Source organism: Protomyctophum bolini (assembly GCF_963924005.1).
Source record: "Protomyctophum bolini genome assembly, chromosome: 19".
In the NCBI taxonomy this organism is placed as follows: Eukaryota; Metazoa; Chordata; class Actinopteri; order Myctophiformes; family Myctophidae; genus Protomyctophum; species Protomyctophum bolini.
This window is the reverse complement of record NC_137880.1, coordinates 8,845,273-8,868,796: the sequence shown is the minus strand read 5'-3', so window position 1 is coordinate 8,868,796 and position 23,524 is coordinate 8,845,273. Positions and strand designations below refer to the sequence as shown.

At 44.5% G+C, this 23,524-nt stretch overlaps 1 protein-coding gene across 1 annotated transcript in view; it reads left to right on the top strand.

Moving 5' to 3' along the window:
- Nucleotides 1–3,355: 3,355 nt before the first annotated feature.
- Nucleotides 3,356–23,524, top strand: part of LOC308334550 (E3 ubiquitin-protein ligase TRIM35-like) — a gene marked incomplete at both ends in the record, with an annotated part of 157,667 nt that continues 137,498 nt past the window's right edge. Inside the window, one exon of the mRNA XM_080791348.1 lies at nucleotides 3,356–4,160. Within this exon, the coding sequence (XP_080647474.1) occupies nucleotides 3,356–4,160 (805 nt within the window). The remainder of the gene's footprint in view (nucleotides 4,161–23,524) is intronic.

Genomic DNA, 23,524 nt, shown 5'->3' with positions numbered 1-23,524 from the left:
ACCTGTATCGCGTACCGACTTGCTAAGAAAGAAACCGACACTAACCGAATCACTCTCTCAGGTCCAAACGTCCCAAGTCAATAGCAGACCTACAAGCTCAGCTGGTACATCGTAGGCGACGCCCAGTGAGCTTGTAGGAGCCGTATAGGAGTGGCCTGCTGCTCTCAACCAACGCTCCCATTGGTCGTTTTCAGGATGATTGACGTGTCCCTCGCCCCGTCCTGATAATCCTGATCCTTTAGTTAGCCTCAGTCCCAGCCTTAGGGCCGATTCATACTCCTATTTTACCGCTGTTCCGAAATCATTTTGGCTCGTCAGAAATTTTCAGTACCTAAAGTTATGCAAATTCTGGCATATTTTCATATAATGCTCTGATTAGGAGCCCAAATTTGGAACTCTGGCTCATGGACTTCCGACTTATTTTGGTATTGCCATTAACACCTGAATGCAGCCTGACTACTGACCAGTAATGTAAACCAACCAGAATATCAACTGAGAATACAGGTTCTGTTTCAAGCTCCGTCTATAAAGAAACACAATTTGGCCATGCAGTTCAAACCTGTCACCCTGCACTGCAGAGCCACTATTACATAGACTTCATAGACAAGCACTTACCTGTTGTTGTTCTGTAGCTGCTGATGTCCTTTTAGGATGACCAGAATCAAATCCAATCTGTTAATTTGAGGGACAGAAGTATTTGTGTGGAACCGTTAGCAACTTATTACTCAAATGTGTTGATGTCAAATTCAACCATAGGCCTAACTAGAACTGCACTCTGTCGAGTGCCTACTTGCTTGTTGCACACAAGTAGGCCGCGCAAGCAGAGCGCGCAAGTACTGTCGACCGCTACAAACTGTCAAATCTCAGCTTCTCTGTGAAAGAACTTTGAAATATTGAATTATTAGGTTTAGCTATTTGCTACGTACCTAGTTTTTGGAGGTAAAAAAGTAGTATTGGTATTAGTATGGTAAGAGACGGCTTTCGATGGTGACGTATATGTCAATCAGTGTTGGGTGGATTAAAATAAATGCCTTATGTTTATGTAATTTGTAAGTTGATTGGCGGTATACTGTGGTTACTTCGCGTATGCCCCGTTTGATGCGTATGTATCGTAGCAGCATATGACATCAGGATATATATATCTCTCAAAGATGACGTAATAAATATGTGGATTAAAGGACCCTATGCCTGGGTGTAATTGGTTTTCATTACATACATGTATACATTACATGTATGTAATCTGACACCACTGCGTTGCTTGCACAAGTAATAATGCCTATCATTTTATTATTAAACCCCTCTGATCTCACATTTGGTTTTAAATGCAAATTTTGGTCATGGGTAGTATGGCTGACTTGGTACTGTAGCCTAGGGGATATTTCTCATGTTATTTTAACAGACTTAATAGTAGGCTACATTTTGCAGGAAAGAGGCAATGAGAGCTTTAGAACAGAAAGCCAACTATTAGGGGACTATAGGGCATTTGAACATTGCTAGTCACAATGTGGGACATGGTCTCAATTTGTGGGACGCCTGAAAAGTCCTGGCAATGAGGGACTGTCCCACGCAAAGGGGGACATCTGGTCACCCTAGGTGTGACCAATATATGAAGGCATGTTCTATATGTAGCAGTAGCACAGTGGTTTGGTTTTTTACTTCTTTCAGTGACCCCCATAGTGTTCTGAGAGTGTACTGCGGGTCCATTTGTACCCTAAACGCAGATGTTGTAGATCGGCTGTTTTCGGTGAAGTGTTTTGGTAGAGCGGGAAAAAGGAGCAAACCAAGTGCAGAGCCAGAGGTCAGGTTTACCACATATTGAGTCTTTAAGTGGTTAAATGTCTGTGAAATCTATAATGAAACCAGTGCAAAAGTTTAATCTGCAAGACAGTTGTAACTTACAATAGTAGTGTAGTGGGAGTCTCTGCTTCTTCTCTAAGGGGTCCCTGCTTCATCTCTCTCAGCTAAGGGGTCCCTGCTTCATCTCTCTCAGCTAAGGGGTCCCTGCTTCATCTCTCTCTCAGGTCTCAGCTAAGGGGTCCCTGCTTCATCTCTCAGCTAACTGGGGTTAGTGGCCTGAAAAACGCTGAATACCCCTGCATATGGTTTGGGTGTGTTGCTGCTGCCATCTCCTGGTCAGAAGTAAGAACTGGGTTTCTAACAATTTCTTCAGTAGGTAGGCTACTGCTTGGTATTTGCTATTTGGTACCTTTATCACTTTTAGAATTTAAACATATTTGTAGTTAACACACTGCTTCCTGCTAATGAACAAAATGAAATACTACTACTACTACACCAATACATTGGTGAGTCAATGTATTGGAAGCGACGCGGCCACATCGTGCGACGCGCCCGGCGGAGGACACGATCGGCGGCGCGCGGCGACCGCCTCACGCAGGCGGCGCGCCATGACTTGCTAGCTGGGCAGCTGCTTCGGTGCTGGGGATGGTGGTTGACCGGCCGCTTGGACTTGGACCCCTCTCACCACCACCACCAGCGCTTCTTCTCTGCCCCTCTGTGCAGCCATAAACCCTCGAAGCAGATGCACCACCTCCCCAGGGGCGGTGCAGGACGGCGGCATGGGCGCGTATTCCTCTTCCTCCTCGGCGACCACCCATTCCTGCTCCTCAACCGCTGGTTCTGGTTGCAATTTAACTGCCTGGCACTGACTGAACCAGCTAAAAAAGACTCCAAAAACGCTCTAATGGCAAAATACAAAAAAATAGCAAGTCAGAGGCCTCTCGTGCAAAAAAAACCTGTTTTTATTCACCTTTCAAAAGTGTCCAGAGGCAAACATGGTGTCCCAACAAAAGTACTGCAATATACAAAATGGCTAAATAAATTGGCCCTCTTGGTCCTCCCTCCACTACAGCCATACACAGACTGCTGCACAGCGGCAGTTCCACTTTCTTATAAAGGCTAGGCCCCTCCCACTGGACCGTATACCAACCTGAATTGATTCCACAATTAACAGCCCCGCATGTCCAGAGACAATAACTTTACATTTCACATGTATAATCACATTTAAAGTGTTACACACTATACATAATATTTATTGATAATAATTCACATATATTTACAAAAACCTAGAGTTTGTCTGATAAGGTGGGATGAACTGCAGCAACTCCCTGCAATGAAGTCAGGCACTATAAAGTGACGTAACTGTTACATCAACACCCACACTAGTCGCTTTCTATAAAAAGCGATACAAGAGCAGACACACAATCACAACTAGAGAGATATAAGGTAGATTGTCTATTAGTAGCTACAGAAGAGAGACTTGAACCTGCTGCTGACTGTCAGCTGAATTGAACTTATAATAATATAATAATAATAATAATAATAATAACCAGATAGAATGGCTTCCAAGTCATCTCTTTCGGAAGAGGATTTTTCCTGTCCTGTCTGTCACGACGTCTTTAAAGATCCTGTTGTGCTGTCGTGTAGCCACAGCTTCTGCAAAGCCTGTCTACAGACATGGTGGAGAGAGAAGAAAATAAACCAATGTCCAGTTTGTAAGGAAATAAATTCAATGGATCATCCACCCTGTAACCTGGTTCTGAAGAACCTCTGCGAGGCCTTCATAAGGGAGAGACATCAGAGAACTTCAACGGGGTCTGAGGTTCTCTGCAGTCTGCATGGCGAGAAACTAAAACTGTTCTGTCTGGAAGATCAACATCTTGTGTGCGTTGTGTGTCGAGATTCTAAAAAACACGTCAACCACAGATTCAGACCCATCGATGAAGCCGCACTGGATCACAAGGAGGAAGTCCAGAATGCATTGAAGCTCTTGCAGGAGAAACTGGAGGCATTTAATGAAGTTAAAACAGACTGTGACCAAATGGCAAAACACATTAAGGCCCAGGCCCGGAACACAGAGAGGAAGATTAAGGAGCAGTTTAAGAAGCTTCATCGGTTTTTACAGGAGGAAGAGCGGGCTTGCGTCGCTGCACTGAGGGAGGAAGAGGAGAAGAAGAGTCTGTTGATTGAGGAAAAGATTGACTCTCTGAACAGAGAAATAGCAACCATCTCGGACACATTCAGAGCCCTGGAGGAGGAACTGAAAGCCGAACACTTGTCGTTCCTGCACAACTACAAGACCACAATGGAAAGACTCCAGTGCACACAGCAGGACCCGCAGCTGGTCTCGGGAGCTCTGCTGAATGAGGCCAAACACCTGGGAAACCTGACTTTCAGAGTCTGGGACAGGATGAGGGACATTGTCTCCTACACTCCTGTCATTCTGGACCCCAACACTGCCCATCCAGACCTCAAGCTGTCGGATGATCTGACCAGTGTGAGATACGGGGAGGAACAACAGCTTCCCGAAAACGCAGAGAGGTTCGACTTCTACGGTATCACGCTGGGCTCCGAGGGCTTCAACTCGGGGACTCACAGCTGGGATGTCGAGGTCGGAGACAACGCGTGTTGGGAAGTGGGCGTGTTGGCAGAGTCCGTTCAGCGGAAGGGAAAAGGAGGCGGTAGGTCCTGGAGAATAGGGCTGTTTGAAGGGACATACAAACTTGGCTTCTCGCCGTGGTTAATGAATGAGCTCTCGCTGGAGCATAATCCACGGAGGATCCGAGTCCAGCTGGACTGGGATGAAGGAAAGCTGTCATTCGCGGATCTCGATACCAACACAGAAATACACACGTTCAAACACACTTTCACTGAAACACTCTTTCCGTACATCTACACCGGTCATACCTTTCCTTTGAAGATATTACCGGGAGAGATTGATTCTGCCCATGGCTGTAGTTAATCACTTTGTTTGTTGCTTAGAGGCAAATTACAACAACTGAGTTTGCAGACCCACAGGGAGATGAAGCACCGCACACGCCGATGCCATCGTCTCGTTCTGACAGCGACTGTGTTCCATCTCATGCGCATGCCGTTGCAGTAACTGTCAGTAAAGGAGATGCGTTGCATTGTGCTTCAGGTCAAGAGTTGGAGGGAAGTGACCGGTCAGTCACTCGGCACCCAGCGTCTGAGAGCATCTTCCATGTCCCACTTATTAAAATTAATTTAAAAGGTTCTGAAAACGAATATATAATTGTATACTGGATTTTACAGTAGATTTTCCTCTTTGCCCAAGGCTTTACATACTGTATAGTAGGCAGGTTTCACAATGTAGTGATGCGTTTCATGGTTGGAACAAAGGTTCTGATGAGGGGATGGGAGACGGCGAGGAGACCTGCTTTCCTAGACTGGTATGTCTAACTAGATAAAGTTTCTTCACATGAGCAAATATACAGAGAGAATGATAGGTTAGCGAAATACATTTTTAAATTGGGAAGTTATATAATGTGCTGTGTATTAGCAACAGAGACGGAGATGTGGTGTTAACATGACTTGACTGTACCTTGTTCAAGATTTATTGTGATGTGGTAAGGCTTTTGGCCAAATGCCTGAGACTCCCTGGCATTGTTATTATAGTCTATTAAATAGTCTATTAAAATCTTAATCATATCTAAAAGTAAGTGACGATCAGCGTCTGGGAGGTTGGAGGAAGACCATGGCTCACATAAAGGACTCTTGAGGAGGTGGCTGGTGACGGAGAGAGAAGAGGTGGGAGTGCAATTTTGATCTGTGCGGCCTTATGTTGGTTTTGGGTCCAGGGACCATGCCGTCGTGGATAGAGGACTGGTTGTGTTGACCCAGGCAGGGAGTCGAGGGAGGTGTTATATGTGACATCGAGGTTAGAGCTATAGGCTTTTAGAGAGTGTCGCGTCATCTGACAGGACCGGAGTGTAGAGGTGGTGGTTCTCAAACCTTTCAATTGCAAGAAGAACCGCTTGTTTGGTATGCATTAGCTCATGAACCCACCACGCATAACTCTTGAGAGTGTTCGAATGGAACCATTCGAACAGTTTTTGATTCCTAGGTTTGGTTCCTACAATAACTATTAATAATTTAGCTGGGGAGACCCCCTGGAGCCCCTCAACGACACCTGGGGGGGGGGGGGCAGGATGTGACCATGATGCGAGAACATGATCCTTCCGTGACATGAATGGACTCGTCGAGTCGGCGTGTTGTTGTATAGAGATGTTTATGAGAAATGTAATATAATTTTAGGATTAGGATTAGGATTAAGTGAGGATAAATCAGCCCTGATGAGCTTCGCATTAAATTGTAAATAGCTGAATAGGTTTTAGTTTATAAATGAGAAAATCTGCGATAAATATACCGGTACCTAAGACAAAAAAATAAACTGTATACAAATTAAGAAAACCTTAGAGAAAAAGAAAATCTTTAGAAAAGGGTATAGCTGTATATTTATCTATCGTGAGTAAATTAAGTAATGACTGATTGGTCGCGCCTGGACTTCCGGGACGAAGGAGCGTCAACTATGCAGAAGGAGCGTCAACTAAGCAGAACGTCGTGGCCAGGTCTGGAACCAGAGGTGGACCAGAGTGCAATGTCCAGAGAACCGTCTCGGCTAGATCCAATATGCACTACACCTGTGTCTTGAGATGGCAAGTTAATTTAAATCAAGCGAGTACGTTTGTGTACGACCAGATGCCATAGTAGGAATGATGCTATTTAGCTGTTTAGCTACCCGTGGCAATATCAGACGGACTTGTTGGGAGGCATACATTAGTCCGGGTTAAGACTCACCCGTGGCTCCGACATGCGTTGCCGGTTAAGACTCACCTGTGGCTTCCGTGTGTGGTTAGGGTTAGGTTAGCGTTTGGGGTATAGGACGTCGGACTGGACTGGTGAATGGTAGTGTCGGACTGTTAGTACGTTAATTGGACCAAAGATGTGCACCCTGTCTTGAGACGGCAAGTTAATTTAAGTCAAGCGAGTATGTTTGTGTACGACCAGATGTCAGGAATGATGCTAGTTAGCTGTTTAGCTATATGGTGGCAATAACAGACGAACTTGTTGCAGCATGAACATGTGACGGTCAATTCGGAATGCTCAGAATTCCCAGTGGGTCCAAGGAATGGTGTACAGGTGTACCGTTTGTATTTTGTTACAGCTACATTATTGTTTAATTCAATATATCTTTATATCTCTTGATTGTGTGTCCCATGCATATCTGAAGAGCCATCTGATGGACTTCAAACGTTGGCGTGTGTGTGTCGTGCTGGGCTCTGAGCACTAAGTTGCAGGTTCTGCACTTTTATGTAGTCTGGCAACGGGTATGGGCCCGGCACAGGCACCGTCCTACTAGTACATACCACTACAGAAGTTAGGAATTATATTTTTTTGTTGTACAATATCAGTACTTTGTGTTCACCAATTTGCCAATTTAGGGACACATTGTATAACCTACTGTATATAGGCCTATATATATATAAATAGTTTAACCACTTCCAACCTGGGATCCGTCTTTCGGGCACTTTATATTAATTTATATAATTGCTTTTTTTTTTCATTACAAGGCTAAGAGGAGGCTGAAGTGTGGAGAATTGTGAAGAAAGGGGGGAACTTGGAGCAATGGAGCATCCTCAAAAATATGTCCCAGTTGCCAAATCCAGAAAATGTTCCGACAGTAACAACTGGGGCATTAGTCCGAGTTCGCTTTTGGTGAAGACCTTCAACAAGATGGTGATGGTGATCCGTCCAGGTGTGTGTGTGTGTGTGTGTGTGTGTGTGTGTGTGTGTGTGTGTGTGTGTGTGTGTGTGTGTGTGTGTGTGTGTGTGTGTGTGTGTGTGTGTGTGTGTGTGTGAGTGTGAGTGTGAGTGTGTGCGTGTGCATAGTGTTTGTATCTGCTCATGTATGTGGGTACTTGTAGGTAGGTGTGTGTTTGTGTGGGGGGGTCTCTACACACAGGCTGATATAGGCGACTGTTGTTGGTGTTCATAATAAACGCCATTATCTGGGGTTGAGGGTTGGATGATGGCCTTTTCCGTTACTGCCAGTGGGCTTTGTGGCTGCAAAGGGGTTGGGAGGGCTATAGGGTCTCGACACAACGTCCGCCATATGTAATTATATGTCCTGGATGGAGGGGAAACTCTAGGCTGTCCGCACGACCCGGCTGCAATACTGCGTTTGAGGTCAGTGCAGTTCCCTATAGCAGGCGCGTGGCTGCGCAGTTCTGGGTGTACAAGGGAGTAGAGGAGGGAACTCAGCCCTGGGGGATGCTGTGTAGAGGGGGCAGGCTGGCAGATGGTGTTTTGGAGCCGTCCTTAGTTTTGCCGTTGAGAACGTTCTGGATATTAGCTACGCAGGCTGGGGTTGGGTACTGATATACTGTATAGTGTACCGTGCTTCTAGTCACGTCTGGAGGGGACTGTGGTGCGTGAATGCTGAGCTGTAGCATTCTCACGTTGGAGTTCATCTTATCCAGGTGGGAGAGGGCAGTGTGTAGTATTGTGGATACATGATTTTGCCACTAAGCAAATTAGAGCGCAGCAGCTCTTTGACATGCATGCTTCTCATCAGCGTGTGTGTGTGTGTGTGTGTGTGTGTGTGTGTGTGTGTGCGCGTGACTGCGTGTGTGTGTGCGCATCAGGAGCTCTCGCAACTGTTAACTTTTGTACTGAGGTGAGGTCCTGGATATCTTATCAGGAAAGTGCCAGAAGCTTCACACAAAGGTATCGTTTTCGTTCCTGGCAGGGACGGGCCGTCGACTGTTTATATCCAATTAGTCTCTCAAGACAGACAGGGGAGGCGCTGTTTTCCCAAATATTTGACGATGGGATTCTCAGATTGATATCCAATAGCCTGGAGGGACTGTGCAGGAATTCTGCTATAGAATATAAAGAAAGCAGAAAAGACACAATATATATCTAAATTGTTTCCGGCACAGGTCGGAAAACAATAGCTACAGTAACAAGAGGAAAGAGTGTCGTGCTATCGGATGCAGGAGTTCAAAGAAGTAGGTTGACAAGTGACGTTGCTAGCAGCAGATGTGGACGGTCTTCCAAGATTTTCGTCCCGAGTCTTTTATCTGTATGGTCCCTTTTTTTTGTCCCATGCAACCTCAAGCTGTTTCTGAAATGAGTTGACCCCGCTTTGTGAATAGGCCTAAGTCTAAAATAACTCAAATGCCAACGTGGCCTTTTACCTGAGTTGCTGACACTTGTGTGCTGTCAATTCTGGAACAACATAAGGCTATAGTAGTTGGACATGATGATTGATGATGTGGAACAGTCTCGGGAGTCGGGACAGCAAGTGCTTTGGAACCTATAGGAGGCGGGCTGACTAGAAGAGGGTCTGATCTATATATTTTGGCCACCACCAACTCAGTTCTTTTTGTGAATTCATGGTCTCAGATCAACCCAAAATATTGGCATTGCATATACTGTATCTTCTTTTTTTGAGGAGTGCTAGGCCCTCCCTCCAACGTCTGGTTGGAGGGAGGGAACGTCGTTCATTTTCATGAAAAGCCAACATCTTAAAGATGGAGTGCCACCATTTTTTCCACCCTAATACATGATCATCAGAACTTTTTTCCAAAAAGTGTACAGTATTTGTTAAAATCATGCTTTTATGTGGACCACTCAGGAGACCCGGATTCGATAACCGGGTGTTACATTATGTAAACGACAGCAAACAGCCAGGAGGGCATGCTGTGTAAAAAACAGTAACTTAAAACTACCAGTTCAATTCAATACTAATATGGTGCTGAATCACAACAAAGTTGCTCAAGACCCTACATAATATATACTGTAATATTCAGTATACTGTAATATATAATAATATTCCCTGACGTCTGAATCCAAGTGATCAAGTAACCCACCTACAACATATTGCTTAGAAAACAGAAGCAATTGGGGGTTCAGAGTCTTGCTCAAGGACACTTCGATACCAACATTGGGGGAGGCCGGGATGGAACACCTGGCCACTCTACCCCTGAGCCACTGCAGCCCTGCTCTCAACTTTATATGTAAGGATACATCTTTCTGTGTTTCATGATTGTTTGTGCAGTATGTTGCGTGTTGTTCTGTCTCAAGGTGGACCACAAATGCAAACAAGCTATTGCTTTTTTGTGTATAGTCCACATTGGCCTTTTCCAAATTAATTACATTGTTGTGTTTTTTTAACTGCCAATTAAGTATTCTATCTGGTGAAGTGAAAAAGCCTTTATTGTAAGCTTTGTGGCATGGCACCATGACGAAGGCCGATTGCCGAAATGCGTTGGTCCTTTTGCCATGCCTTAAAGCTATACAATAAAGGCTTTTTCACTTCACTGGAACAGAGTGCCTTGGATCCTCTTCTTTATTTTCATGATTAAACCTCGCCAACGAGCACCTGTATTCAGTTCAACAAACAAAGGACAACAGCAGCGCTCCCTTCCTCTATTCAACGTAAGTATATTCTATCTTATTGTTAAACATATTCTAGTATACTAGACAGTAGGCTTCGATTTTTCACTCTCTCTTACAAACTCTCCTCTGTAGTATATGTCCGCGTACCACTAGAGGTACCCGTAACCTCATTTCAGAATCAGGGTGGGAGAGTGACGTGATGGCATGTCTCATCCCATCACAGACCAGCTACAGTATATCTCCTTTTACTCTGTGATGTGTCAGGGCTCACGCAACTGTGCACAACTTGTCTTCTCCTTTTCATGTTTTCAGTACTCTACATACATATCAAGCTGAGGAATCTCATTTTCCAGGATTTGTCACGCTTGCTGGAGTTACCTATATCTACATAAGAGACATAATATGGAGACTTGACCGCACTAACCCTAAAAATAACACTATCACAAGAAATACTTAGTAAAAGTATACAAACACACATTAGCATCAAAATATACTATAGGCATACTTTCACAAGTACGGGAGAACGGGGTAAGATGAGCCAGTGGGTAAGAACTAGAAAACTGTGTTGCCATGTGACATTAAATCTAATAAGCATCCATCATTTACACCTGGCTGCGAAGTTAGTTAGCACATGGGGGCACATGGGGAAAGTAGAAAACATTATTTTACAGTCAAAGTAACATTTCTACACATAAAAATGACTGTTATACAAAGCAGGTCTAAAATTGAATATCATACATGTTGGTGTAAGCCAATGGATAGAAGCATGTGAATAATTTAGCAAATACATTGTCTGAAGTATTATTCTATAGTCATTGGACATGGAAGCGGTGCCCTCACTTTTGCACATACGCCCCAGAGCTGAAGTAGGCGTTAACATTATACATATATATTATACAGTACTTTGACAGCACTCGAGTGAACATCTTGAGTATTTAGTTTACTGCACTTTTCAGAAGGTTTCACCGCAGAGACTTGGCAACACTGTTGATTTTGACAGAACATTTTTATATACAGTTTAGCCTATAGTCTTTTGAATAAAATGTCATTTTTTTTCCAGTCATATTTTAGCCATCTGAAATGTTTTAGCAGTCCATTTTTAGTCGACTAAATCTATACAGCTGATGTTGTCGACTAAAATGTATTTCGGCGGGTCTTGATGGCGTGTGATGGCTGATTTTACACTTGGCACTTGGTATGCTGAAAATAGTGTCTCTCTGATGTGGACATCCTGTGAGACATCATGTCACATTTAGCTGGAGGAGGCAGGCAAGGAGAGACGCATATAGAGTGTTTACATGAGGAAGAGTCTCGCTGAGGTCAGGAGGTGTCCGTGTGAAAGACACAGAGAGAGAGAGAGAGAGAGCACGTGCAGAGAATGCTAGAGAGGCAGGGGCTGGACTTCTTTAAAAGGACACTTTTGGCCCAAATTGGCAAAAAAAAAAGCTTATACAACAATAATTTTTTGTCATAGTATTAGTCGAGGAAATCAACACTGCTGATCTGGAGTACCATCAGAGTCGATTTGTCTCGTGAAAATAGTGGGTGATTTTTTTTCTTCCTCCTGGTGCTTTTTGTGTTATCCTTTATATAGCACCAATAAGACGCCCTGAGGGCGAGAAGCGACCTGGTCACGTGCACCTGGGTATAACGGCAGACTGCTGGGCGAGCGCTAGCACGGGGGGGGGGGGGGGGGGGTCAGATCAACGTATGGAATTAATTATGTACTGGCCATGTATGGAGCGTGTCTTGAGTGTACAGGGTTTGATGTGGTCAGATATATGGAACAGGTCAGCTCCATACACAGTATATGGAGATTTAAGAGTTTCAGCGGAGGCAGTGTCTTGAGTGTACAGGGTTTGATGAGGTCTCGCCATGTATGGAGAGTGTCTTGAGTGTACAGGGTTTGATGAGGTCTCGCCATGTATGGAGAGTGTCTTGAGTGTACAGGATTTGATGAGGTCAGATCGACATTATGGAAAGTCAGAACAGGTCAGCTCCATATATGGAGATCTAAGGGGTGGCAGCGGGGGCAGTGTCTTGCTATGGAGATCTAAAAGTGCTCTAAACTAACAGAAATTAACAAGAGCAAAAATACAAAGAAAACGGTAGAGAAGGCAACAATGAAAAGTCAAAGATATACATATTGCATACATATATACAGCATAATCCAGCTGGAAAAAGTAGTATGTATATAGGCTACATGAGGTTAGACAAAATGCATAAACATAGCAGCATGTACTGTACATCATGTCACCATGCAGACATTAAGGTGCCAAAGAGTCAAGAGATAGAAAACGAGGATAAGTCTGAGAGAGAGAGAGACAGAGAGACAGAGAGAGAGAGAGAGAGCAGGAGGAAAACATCTACCACAAATGGAAAGATGAAAGGGAGGAATGGTGAATGCAATGCTATAGAGATACCATGATGCATGTTCTCCACCAGGCTGTGCGACACTCAGGAATTGACACGATGTGTGTGTGTGTGTGTGTGTGTGTGTGTGTGTGTGTGTGTGGGGTGTGCGTGCGTGTGGTGGCCAGACATAGTTGCTCCCAGCCTGTCTCTGTACACACACACACACACACACACACACACACACGCACACACACACACACACACACACACACACACACACACACACACACACACACACACACAGGAGACCAACAACAATACACAAACAAAACACTTGATCACACTACTATACAGTGTCACACAAAGGCATCAAACTGCAGCATCCACAAGCTAAATTGCGGCGCGCTTCGAGCGCACGGATCCGCTACTTTTCTGCTTTTGTATTTGAATCCTGAGAAGCAATGCGTCTGCTCTGTTCACACTGACAGATGCAAAAGATTCAAAGATGCAAAGCTATACACGGCGTATTTGTAGCTTTGTGTCTTTGTACTGTAGCTGAAGTTGAAACCAGCTCAACCTTTTTCGTAGCTTTGTCGCTTTTTCAGCAGATACAAATGTCTGATGTATCTTTGTATCTTTACGTCGCTTGCTTCCATTGAAAATGAACGGTATAGACTGTATCTTTGCATAACAGTTTTGGAGATATGAGGTTTCCACCCGACAGGGACGATGTACTGTATGCCAGTGGTTCCCAAACTTTTTCACGTCAAGGACCCCCAAATTGACACTAATTAGCCCGCGGGCGGCGGACCCCCATTTGAAAAGATATTCCAGGGGACCCCCATGAGAGAAGATTTTTATGGCAGTGATTATTCTCAACCCATTTAATGGCATTTCTGTCTTGTGGGACCCCCAATTTATATTGTAAAAATCAAGGTTAATTTAACTCTGAGAGTGTACAAATGGAACCAAATGGACCCATTTGTACAGACCCATAAGGGTTCACTTGGTTCCAAACTATCATTTAGCTGCATGGGGACCCCCTGGAACTCCCTCATGGACCCCTGGGGGTCCCTGGACCCCACTTTGGGAACAACTACTGTACACAATGTTGTTTTGCATACATACTGTAGGCTACATACTACACATCCTCTCATAGGCCTCTGACACACAGACAGACACACGCTCCTCCACCTCCAGTCTTCTTCACACAGTGACAAATACACACGTACAGTGGTGGAAAGTAACTAAATACATGTACTTAAGTACCGTACTTAAGTACAATTTTGAGGTATTTGTACTTTACTTGAGTATTTCCAATTTCCAATACTTTTTGTTCAACTCCACTGCATCTCGGATCCAAATATTGTACTCCACGACATAAAAGAAACAACTTTACTACTAGATTTACTGTAGATTAGTATTGCAAAACAACATAGGCTACTGTGCATTAACCACTACAGCCCCTATATACATTCCCATTTGAAGGGAATACCGGTAGCCGGAATAGCCAATCTACAAGCTTGTAGATCTGCTATTTTCAAAAGATTTTGATACATTTGAAAACTTGTGAAACGGGACATATTCTGCATAATGAGTACTTTCTACTTTTCAAGTACATTTTGATGCCAATACTTTTACGTATGCGAGTACTTTTCCACCGCTGCACAAGGATGCACTCCCGCATGCAGGACACACAGACAGACAGACACACAGACAGACAGACAGACCGACAGCGTCTACGATCCGTCCACAAATAGTCCTGTAGTCGCTCCTGTCTCTCATCACCCTCGGATCACAGGACAGCACCCACGTTGTGTCCATTACTCTTGACCTTTGTCTTTTTGTTGGACACGGTTTGTTTGTTTGCTTGTACAGCCACACCATTTCTAAAGATGGAGTGCCACAATTGTTTGTATTTCTCCAGTTTGTCACGTGTCTATGAGGCGACAGTATACTTCATTAGACACCTTGTGAGTCGTTTGCATGTGCAATGGTGTATTCACTTTGTATTTAGGGTTTCTTCCTGGAGACTGAACCCTTGCCAGTCCAACGGGCCAATGAAATAAACAGTAATGATATTACTGTTTATTTCATTGGCCCGTATGATAAAGGGAGAGGGGTTAGGAGGGGAGGGGCTGATGTGATGTCACTATATAGTGACATCACATCAGCCCCTCCCCTAACCCCTCTCTCTTTATCATACTAACTACAGCTGTTGGTGCGGCTTCCGTTCAGGTGGATCACCACCCACCAGGCAAACCAGGCATACAGCCGGATATCTTCTTTTTAACCACAAAGCAATGGTTACGTACAGTATTGTAGAGCAGGGACCACCACCGCCTTGTGGGAAATGAAGACGAGACGTCCCACATTCATCCTTTTTCAAATTCACAAGCCACAAAAGAGAGCCCAATAATCTAGTCCACACATGAAGCACCTCAAATGCACTCACGTGAAGTCGATTCCCTTCGCTCATAATAGGCCTACTAGGAGGACTCGTAGGCCTATATGAGTAGTTGTCACGGTTCAAGTCAGGAGAGTTTGTAGGACCCAAATGCAGGAGGAGGCAGAGGCAGAGCAGGTCATTTCAAAAGGTTTAATAACTCAAAAGAACTATAGAATACAAACAAAAACACTGGAAGCACAAAAGGTGTCAAGACAAGACACACGCAACATACCACAATGAACTAGCAAGGAAACACTGGGATCAAGGGGGGTATAAATACACAAGGGCACAGGTGAACAGCACTGTGATAGGCTGGGGAACAAACAGGACAAGGTGGAAACACTAGGCTAATCACAGCACAGGTTGACAAGGGAGGCAAACAGTAACAAGACAGACAGGAAACATTATGAACAATTCTACAAACTAAAAGCACACTCAAGGGTAAAGCAAAACTCAAACAGGAACTAAGAAAACAAGAACACAATACTTCATATAAGTATAATATAAATCAGAGGAACACAACAGAAAAGTTAAACACAAACCATAATTGGAAAACATGAAAACCAACTCATGTCACGGATCGTGACAGTAGTTCAAAGAATAGTGGCTGAAATCTTCTGCCATCTTGTCTATTTTTACCACTGTTATCAAAGCACTTTTTTGTGTCTAGCAGAGTGTATATTATACACATATACATGATATTATATTATATATACATGATATTATGAAGTGTGATGATGATCTCTTTGGACGAGGAGAGGGAGGGGGTATATAGTCCCCTTTGGATGGGTTTCCAATACAGAGAGATGACTGGGGTTTGATTCCCGGTGGACGTGCATGCAGCTTGGCTATTTCCGCGTTTTTATCGCACGATGATTTATGCATATAGTGGTTATTAATGTCCGTGGGAGCGTGACTCAGTTTTTGGCACGTTCTCCTTCCTGCCCCCATTTGGATGTGTGTGCCTTTATAACTTTCTACATACGGTAATGCGACAGACAGTAGCGATCGAGAAGGGTGCTGCGACTGCATCATCGCTGCACACACCCCCCCCCCCCCCAGAGGAATCTAAAGCTTATGCTTCTCATGAGTCAACGAACGCCGCCTTGAAGCGTGCGTGTCTGTCATGTGTACTGTATTTCCAACCGTTAAAAAGTGCTGAGATTCATAGACGGGGTAGCTCACCCCAACAGGAGCCAGAGAGGATGACCTCAGCCCCACTGTAACCATCATCGGCCTAACACCATTAACGCCTATCATGTGACATCATCAGCGAGTTAAAAGTCCACGCCATTAATAACACCGGTGTGTGTGCAATGGTGACTCGTAAAAAAGAGCATTTTATTTCAGGGAGACTTTTTTTTCTCTCTCTCTAAATAGCAAGCACGAAAGTGCGACAGCCACCTCTGTTTCTTTTTTTGTCTCCACCAGGCAGGCCCGAAGGCATGGGGAGAGAGTATGTTTTGGACTCCGTCCGTGTGTGTGTCCGTCCGTGTGTGTGTGTGTGTGTGTGTGTGTGTGTGTGTGTGTGTGTGTGTGTGTGTGTGTGTGTGTGTGTGTGTGTGTGTTGTGTGTGTCCGTCCATTGGCTTTCAAAGTTTGCAGGATCGGCCCGTTTTGAACAAAAAGCCTCAAATCAGGAGCGCAGCTTGCAATTTACGTGAAATATTTCACAGACTTTCCTACTAGGCTAGGAATGTATCTCCCCCCTTTTCACATTGGCCTGTTATAGCACCACCAACCAACAGGTGGATTTTTGAAAAACACATCTTTGGAACAAAATCCCTCAAATCATCCAATTGCCATCCAAGGCATAAGAAGAAATGGCACCCTTTTCACATTGGGCTATTATAGCACCACCAGGAGGCCACAACCTGACCTGCCCTGGTGGAGACCTGTGCCCCACACTTTATCTAATTTATTTTCTTTTTTTCTGTAGAAGACGAGAAAACTCCTATAAATTCCTATAGATTTCAAATAAATGCAGTGGAGTAAAACGTAACACGTATTTCGATCCGCGATGTCGTAGAGTATAGAAGTAGCCTATACAAAGTATTATTTGAAATTGTAAATACCCGCAAGTAAAGTAACAAACACTCTCAAGTACAGTACAGTACTTGCAGTATACATCTACATGGTTTTACTTTCCACCACTGGGTGGGATATAGAGTTACGGTGGTGCCATGCAGGGCTTATCCCATGCTGAGTGGTGGTGTCGTCTTGCCATCTCTGGATGGGAGCCAGCTGTTTAGCATGTCGCCATGGCTTCTCACTGCACCCACCCGCCCGCCCGCCGGCGCAGACACAAGCTGTCGGAGGGTCGTCTGGTGCCGTCACGTTTTCCGGTTGCTGGGTCAAACTGGCGCGACCGGGCATGCAAGCACTAGTGTAATTCTTTACATATATATATGAGAAGGTTGAAGACGCCGGAGCAGCTCGCGGACAAATTCGAGCCTTTTCTTTAGGTGATACTATAAAAAGAAATGACTTAACGTTTCGAACTATACGCGGCCTTCATCAGAGCCATTGCCTTCCCTATAGCTAACCCTTTTTCACTGTCTTTTAATGTTTTTTAGCTTCTATAGTGATTATTTATTTTTTCTATTAAAGTTGTCTTTATTTGTGTTGTTCTGTGTAATGTAAAGCGTCTTTGGGTACACAGAAAAGCACTGTATAAGTTTGAGATATTATTATTATTATTAGAGCCAGGCTTGAGGCTCGTTGGTAGATTCCCTTTGTTCATTATTGCGTCCGAAGGTTGCATTTACTATGGAAACCTTGCATTTCCGTGTGTGTCACGCCACACCTCCATATATGGTCACGACCTTGTGACATCACGCCTCCATCTCCATATATGGGGCCGACCTGTTCTGACATTCCATATCGTTCCACACCCGTCCTTCCTCTTGGACGTCTCCCTTTTTACCTGTCCATTCAAACTCTATAGACGCCCCAAAGTTATTTGTGCAGCCGTGCGGCCCGCGCCCGGCAGCCTGGCGAAAAATAGAGTTCCCCACAGGCCCGAAACGCAAGGCCCCGGCCCTACCTGGGCCCTCATCAAACCCTGTACACTCAAGACACTGCCCCCCCGCTGCCCAGCTGACCTGTTCGGACATTCCATATGTTAATAGGATGCCAGGTGTGCAAATGAACCGGACATCTGTCTATATATAACATGCTAACATGCTAAATTGCATTTTAGCCTTTTGCATAAGCCTGCGAAGTCGCCAAGGCTATTGTGGCATGTCACTCGCCTCTACATAATGCAGCAAGTGGGATAAAACATTAGGGTTGGCGACTCAGACACACGCAATAAATCCATCAGCAGTCACACAGCTGACGGGACGGGAGGTTAACGGTAATGGGAGGCGCGGTGCCAGAAGGTTCTGTCTGTTCCCGGTCCAAGTCCGGCTTTAATAGGCTCAGGAGGCAATAAGCCGTGTGCTCAACACTGTACCCTCGTATGACACATTATAGACCTATCAATCATATTCCGGGGACCTGCGGCGGTGCATGTGTTTGGTCCGACTATATTATCGTGTCCCTATATTTTGCCAACGCCTTTTGTGATGTAATTTTACATCACAGATCTAATCATAATCATAATGTTCTTTAGCTTTTAGTGTTATTTTTCCCTTTTCTATTAAAGTTGTTTTTAATTTGTTGTTACCTCTGTAAAGCCCCCCCCCCATGTAAAGCGTCTTTGGGTACTCAGAAAAGTTTGAGATATTATTATTATTATTATAATCGATGAATCGGCCAATTATGGCACTTAATTATAGCTATCGCCTTATACAGTATATATATTCTTATTTTAGGTTCTTCTGTTCTAACTAACACAAAATACATTAAAGATGAATAATTCATTCTAAAATTATACATCTTGCTCAGCTGCTGATAGGATGCTATTCTAATTGAAATAAATTAAAGCCACCCAAGTTTACCTTTACTCTTATTCTGACGGCATACATTTGATTAAAGAGCTATAGTCAAAAGTCTAAATGTAAAATATAAAAGTATAAAAATATTCAAGACATATTTCTTTGTTCTTGCACGCAGGTATACAATACTGCATCTTTAAGACGTTGGGGGTAAAATGGCCTCAGACTTTAGGTGTTTTTGGATACCATGTTACTCTGCATAGGGCGCCACCATTGACATGTATGGCCTACTGTGTCATATTTTACGCTGCAGTCTCTACAGTGCATGTGCATTGTGCAACTATCAGCTGATTGTATAAGGGAAGAGAGATGACTCACTCACTCTTTACTCTTTAGCTTATAGTTTAACGCTGGAAAAAACATGGTTATGTGGAAAAACGCACCCACAATTAATTAAAAACTCCAGCTATTATTTGCCAATTCGATTAATGATGTGAAGCCTGCGTATAGATAGTCCAGGCAGACAACATGTGAGCGCACCGCCACCTACCTGATCACGAGGTGACTATAGTCTCATGCACTCTTCACCTGATCAGAGCGGCTATTTCAACTTCACTGCCTACCTGCTCATTCCTGGTTTCTCTCCTGCTGTGTGGTCGTGCGCCGCTGCTGCTGCTGCTGTTGCTGTTGTTGTTGTTGTTGTTGTTGTTGTTGTTGTTGTTGCTGCTGCTGCTGCTGCTGCTGTTGTTGCTGCTGTTGTCACGTGTAGGTGAGGTAAGGACCCAAACGCAGGACAGCCTGCAGGCATGTAGTGTTGGAAACCATGAAATGGTGTTTTAATTCAGAAGGCAGGTGAACATGAAATAACTTAAAACAGACTGAAACAGGTGACAGGATACAATGACTCAACAAACACTGACTGGGGAACAAGACTGATATACACATGAGGGTTGATTACAAAATGAGACACAGCTGGAGCAAACAAACATAGAACCATGAAAACTAGACCAGGGAACAAAACATAGAAATACAAGACCTAGACTGTACAATAAATGACAAAGGTCTGTGACTGTGACAGCTGTTGTTGTTGCTGCTGTTGTTGCTGCTGTCTCCCTGCCTCGCTTGCTGCTAACCTGCTACTCATGAAGTTTTTGCAAATCCCACCGCTTCCCCATAGCATCCACCTGTATAGGCTCTGTTTCTAGATCCCCCTGCATGGCCAGGGTCTTTTTCATTCCCTGTAATTCTTGTAAGTGCTAGTTTGTCAACTTTCGACCTTTTGTATAACAAACTCACTGATGCACCCATTCTGTGGGTTTAGGTGTACGCAGTAGGAAGAATGTCACTGTCCACTTGGTACATTCATTTGCTTTGCTTTTATTTCAAGTAAAATGCATGGTACAAACATCTTCCATGTTGCTGGTAAAAACCATGTATCCACAAGGTGCATGAATTCCCCCCACAGGCTGTCCATAATTAAGCCCTAGGCCTGGAGGCGTGCCCGTCTATGCCCAACCCACTAACCCAATTAACCAAGTATCTTCAGAATATTCTTGGCTAAATAATAACAGAAATAATAATCAAAAACACAGTGAATTGGCTTCTACAATTCTATTTGGCTTATAATTTAACTGAAATGTTAATGGATAGGGGCAGAGCCCTGACGCCAATGCTTCATATATCTATGCTCAATTATGTTCAATAAATATATATATATATAGCCTATATATATATATATATATATATATATATATATAGCCTATATATATATATATATTCTAAATGCACATAAGAGTTGTTTGACTGAACTAAATTAGTTGGAAAGTAATTGAATAATCGATTAGATTCCAAATGAATCAATTAATCGTTGCAGCCTTAATCGCTTCACATTTTGAGCTTGTAGATGGGTCCTTTTGGCAACGCAACGCTCTTGGAGGGTGCCAGCTGTGTCATATACTGTATGATTATACACATGCTTCAGCTTTTGAGCTCATTTCTCACCCAGTGGTCTCATTCCAGCCTGTCACCGGGCCAGGACACATCTGTCCCTCCCACCCTCCCTCCCTCCCTCTCTCTCTCTAGGCTGCCACAGTGACAGCGACACGTCCACTTCTGTCGACATGAGTCAACAAGGCAAACGTCAAGATTCGTGAAAAATGGCGTCTATTCGGGGGTTCATCTGGTAAGAACGTATACAGAGATAAATATAGCTCTCTATACGGCAGCTGTCCCGGGTTCGAGTCCGAGGGGTAAAACGGTATACGGTGTGAGTGTGCATGTCTGCGTGTGGTCGAGAATATATCCTGCGTGCGTACACTAAACATTTACAGTGGCTAGACATCGGGGCGATGCTGCACCCCAGCCCACCCCCGACACACACGCGCACCATCACTCCAAATGAAGCCAAATTGGAGTGTCATTCATCATACGTTAAGTGGTTCGACTTATAGACACCTCTGCCGCGCAACACCGCGGCTAATCCCACGAGAGCGCACCCTCCGCTCTTGTTTTGAAAGCCGAGCTAGCGCGGCTCGCCTTTCAAAGAAGAGGGGCTGCGGCGGGGGTGAGATCCGGGCGGCCCCTCCGTTCTATTTTAATGGGGGGGCTGAGATTCTCAAGGACCCTTCATCAGGTGGGCCTCCCTGCAGGCAGGCAGTCCCTTGCATGGTGTGACCTCCTGTCCTGTAAAACTGCCAGGGTCAAACGCTCGTCCTCGTCACCGGGCGCAATTGAGACGGGGGCATTTCGACTCGTGGGGGGGTGAGGGGGGGGGGGGGGGGTGGGGTGGGGGGGCGGATACGGACACACTGACAGTTTGGACGGACGGACGGAGACGGAGCGATTGGGAGCGTGACTTTTGACGGGACTCATTCGACGTGTCCCCCGATTCTTTCTGGGATTGAGTGGGTGACAAGTGGACGCGAGGAGTGGAACATTTCAAAACGTTACAGTTACGGCTTGATCCTCATGCCGTACAGTATTCTGACCCGTGAATCCATATAGCTTGATCCTTTTTGACGCTCCCCCCCCCCAGGGCGGAAGATGTTAAGTGTTCCCAACGCTTGTTTTAAGGCCCTTTATACACACCAGAGGCGGCTCGTGGGTCTGTGTATAATGAATTATGAATCATTTGCCATTTGGAAACATATACAGTATACATTTGAACTTAATGTAAATATAACTTATGAATATATAGCCTACATTCGTACAGCACATCCGCACACCACCGAGTTTATTACACGGACGATAAAGCGAAGCCATTAATTCTTGCATCAACCTATATATGAATGTTATGAATAGTTTGATGCGTATAATAGTGGGTATACTTTTAGTGACGATTAAGCCATGCGGGCATACATGGAAGCGTCTCACGGTAAAGCCTTCTTCACCCTGAAGATCTCTCATTAAAGGGGAATTCGGCCCAAAATGTATTTCTTCACCCTTTTCTGATGTTATTCAGTTCCTATAGACTGACCAGTACAATGGATATTTTTCATATTGGTCATTTTCCATCAGCAGAGTCCACCAAGAATTGCTTAGAACGGGAGCGTTAATAGGTGAATCGATTTATCACAATTATACAGGAAAGCTGAGACCGGAAGTATATCGTGAGACAAAACCTTCGCCCGTGACTTGAGACAAAGCCGCCGTATATCGACAACAATACGACTGCATATACGTAGCTGCGAAAAAATGCATTTCTGAGCAAAAATAAATAAACAGTTTTGGGGCCTATAATTCCCCTTTAAAGGTGGCCGTATCCCCAGGGTTGTTTACGAAACCTTGGACTATAGTCTGGAACATGTCCGGCACAGGTGGATGCTGTCCCCCCAGCCATATAGGGGAGGAGGAGGAGGAGGAGGCCGGCCGGGGGGCCGGGCGGACACACATGCTCTTATAAAAAAAGAGCAGAAATGCAAACAGTCGTGCGTCTTTTAAGAGCATCCTAAAATGCCCGTCGTTTGAGACATGCAAACTTCCGCGGACTGTTAAAGAGTTTAACAGGAAAAGGCGTCATTGTTGTGATTGAAGGTGGAGGGCTGCAGTGCGTGCCGTGCGCTGTACTGTATATATAATGTATATATATATGGGCGCCGGGGTCAGTTAGTTGTCAAGAGAGATTTGAGGCCTCTCTGGGTTTGGTATATAGCAGCAACCCATTAGGTTTAACCACAGGGACAGGGTGGTCCCGTCACTCATTCATGTGTGTGGACACTCTCACATTCACACACACAGTCACACACCCACACACACACACACACACACACACACACGCATAAACACGCGCGCACACACACACACACGTGCGCGCGTTGGACATACTATACTTCTGAGAACATTTTAGGCTGACAATTTATGAATGCAATTATTTATTTTTGCCATTTTTTACCCCTAAAGCTTGTAGTATTGTAGCCTACTAAGTGGTATACTGTCTGCAACCCATTGTGAGCTTGTGTAGATCTGCTATCTTTGGCGCACGACATCAGCACGCATGATATCAGCCACACGTCAGTGTGGTATAACTCTGGGTCACAACCGGCTCTAACCCCTAAACCTATAACCTCTAAACGGCTAATCTCCAAGTGGTGGAAAATGGACTCACATTTTTGTATGTATAA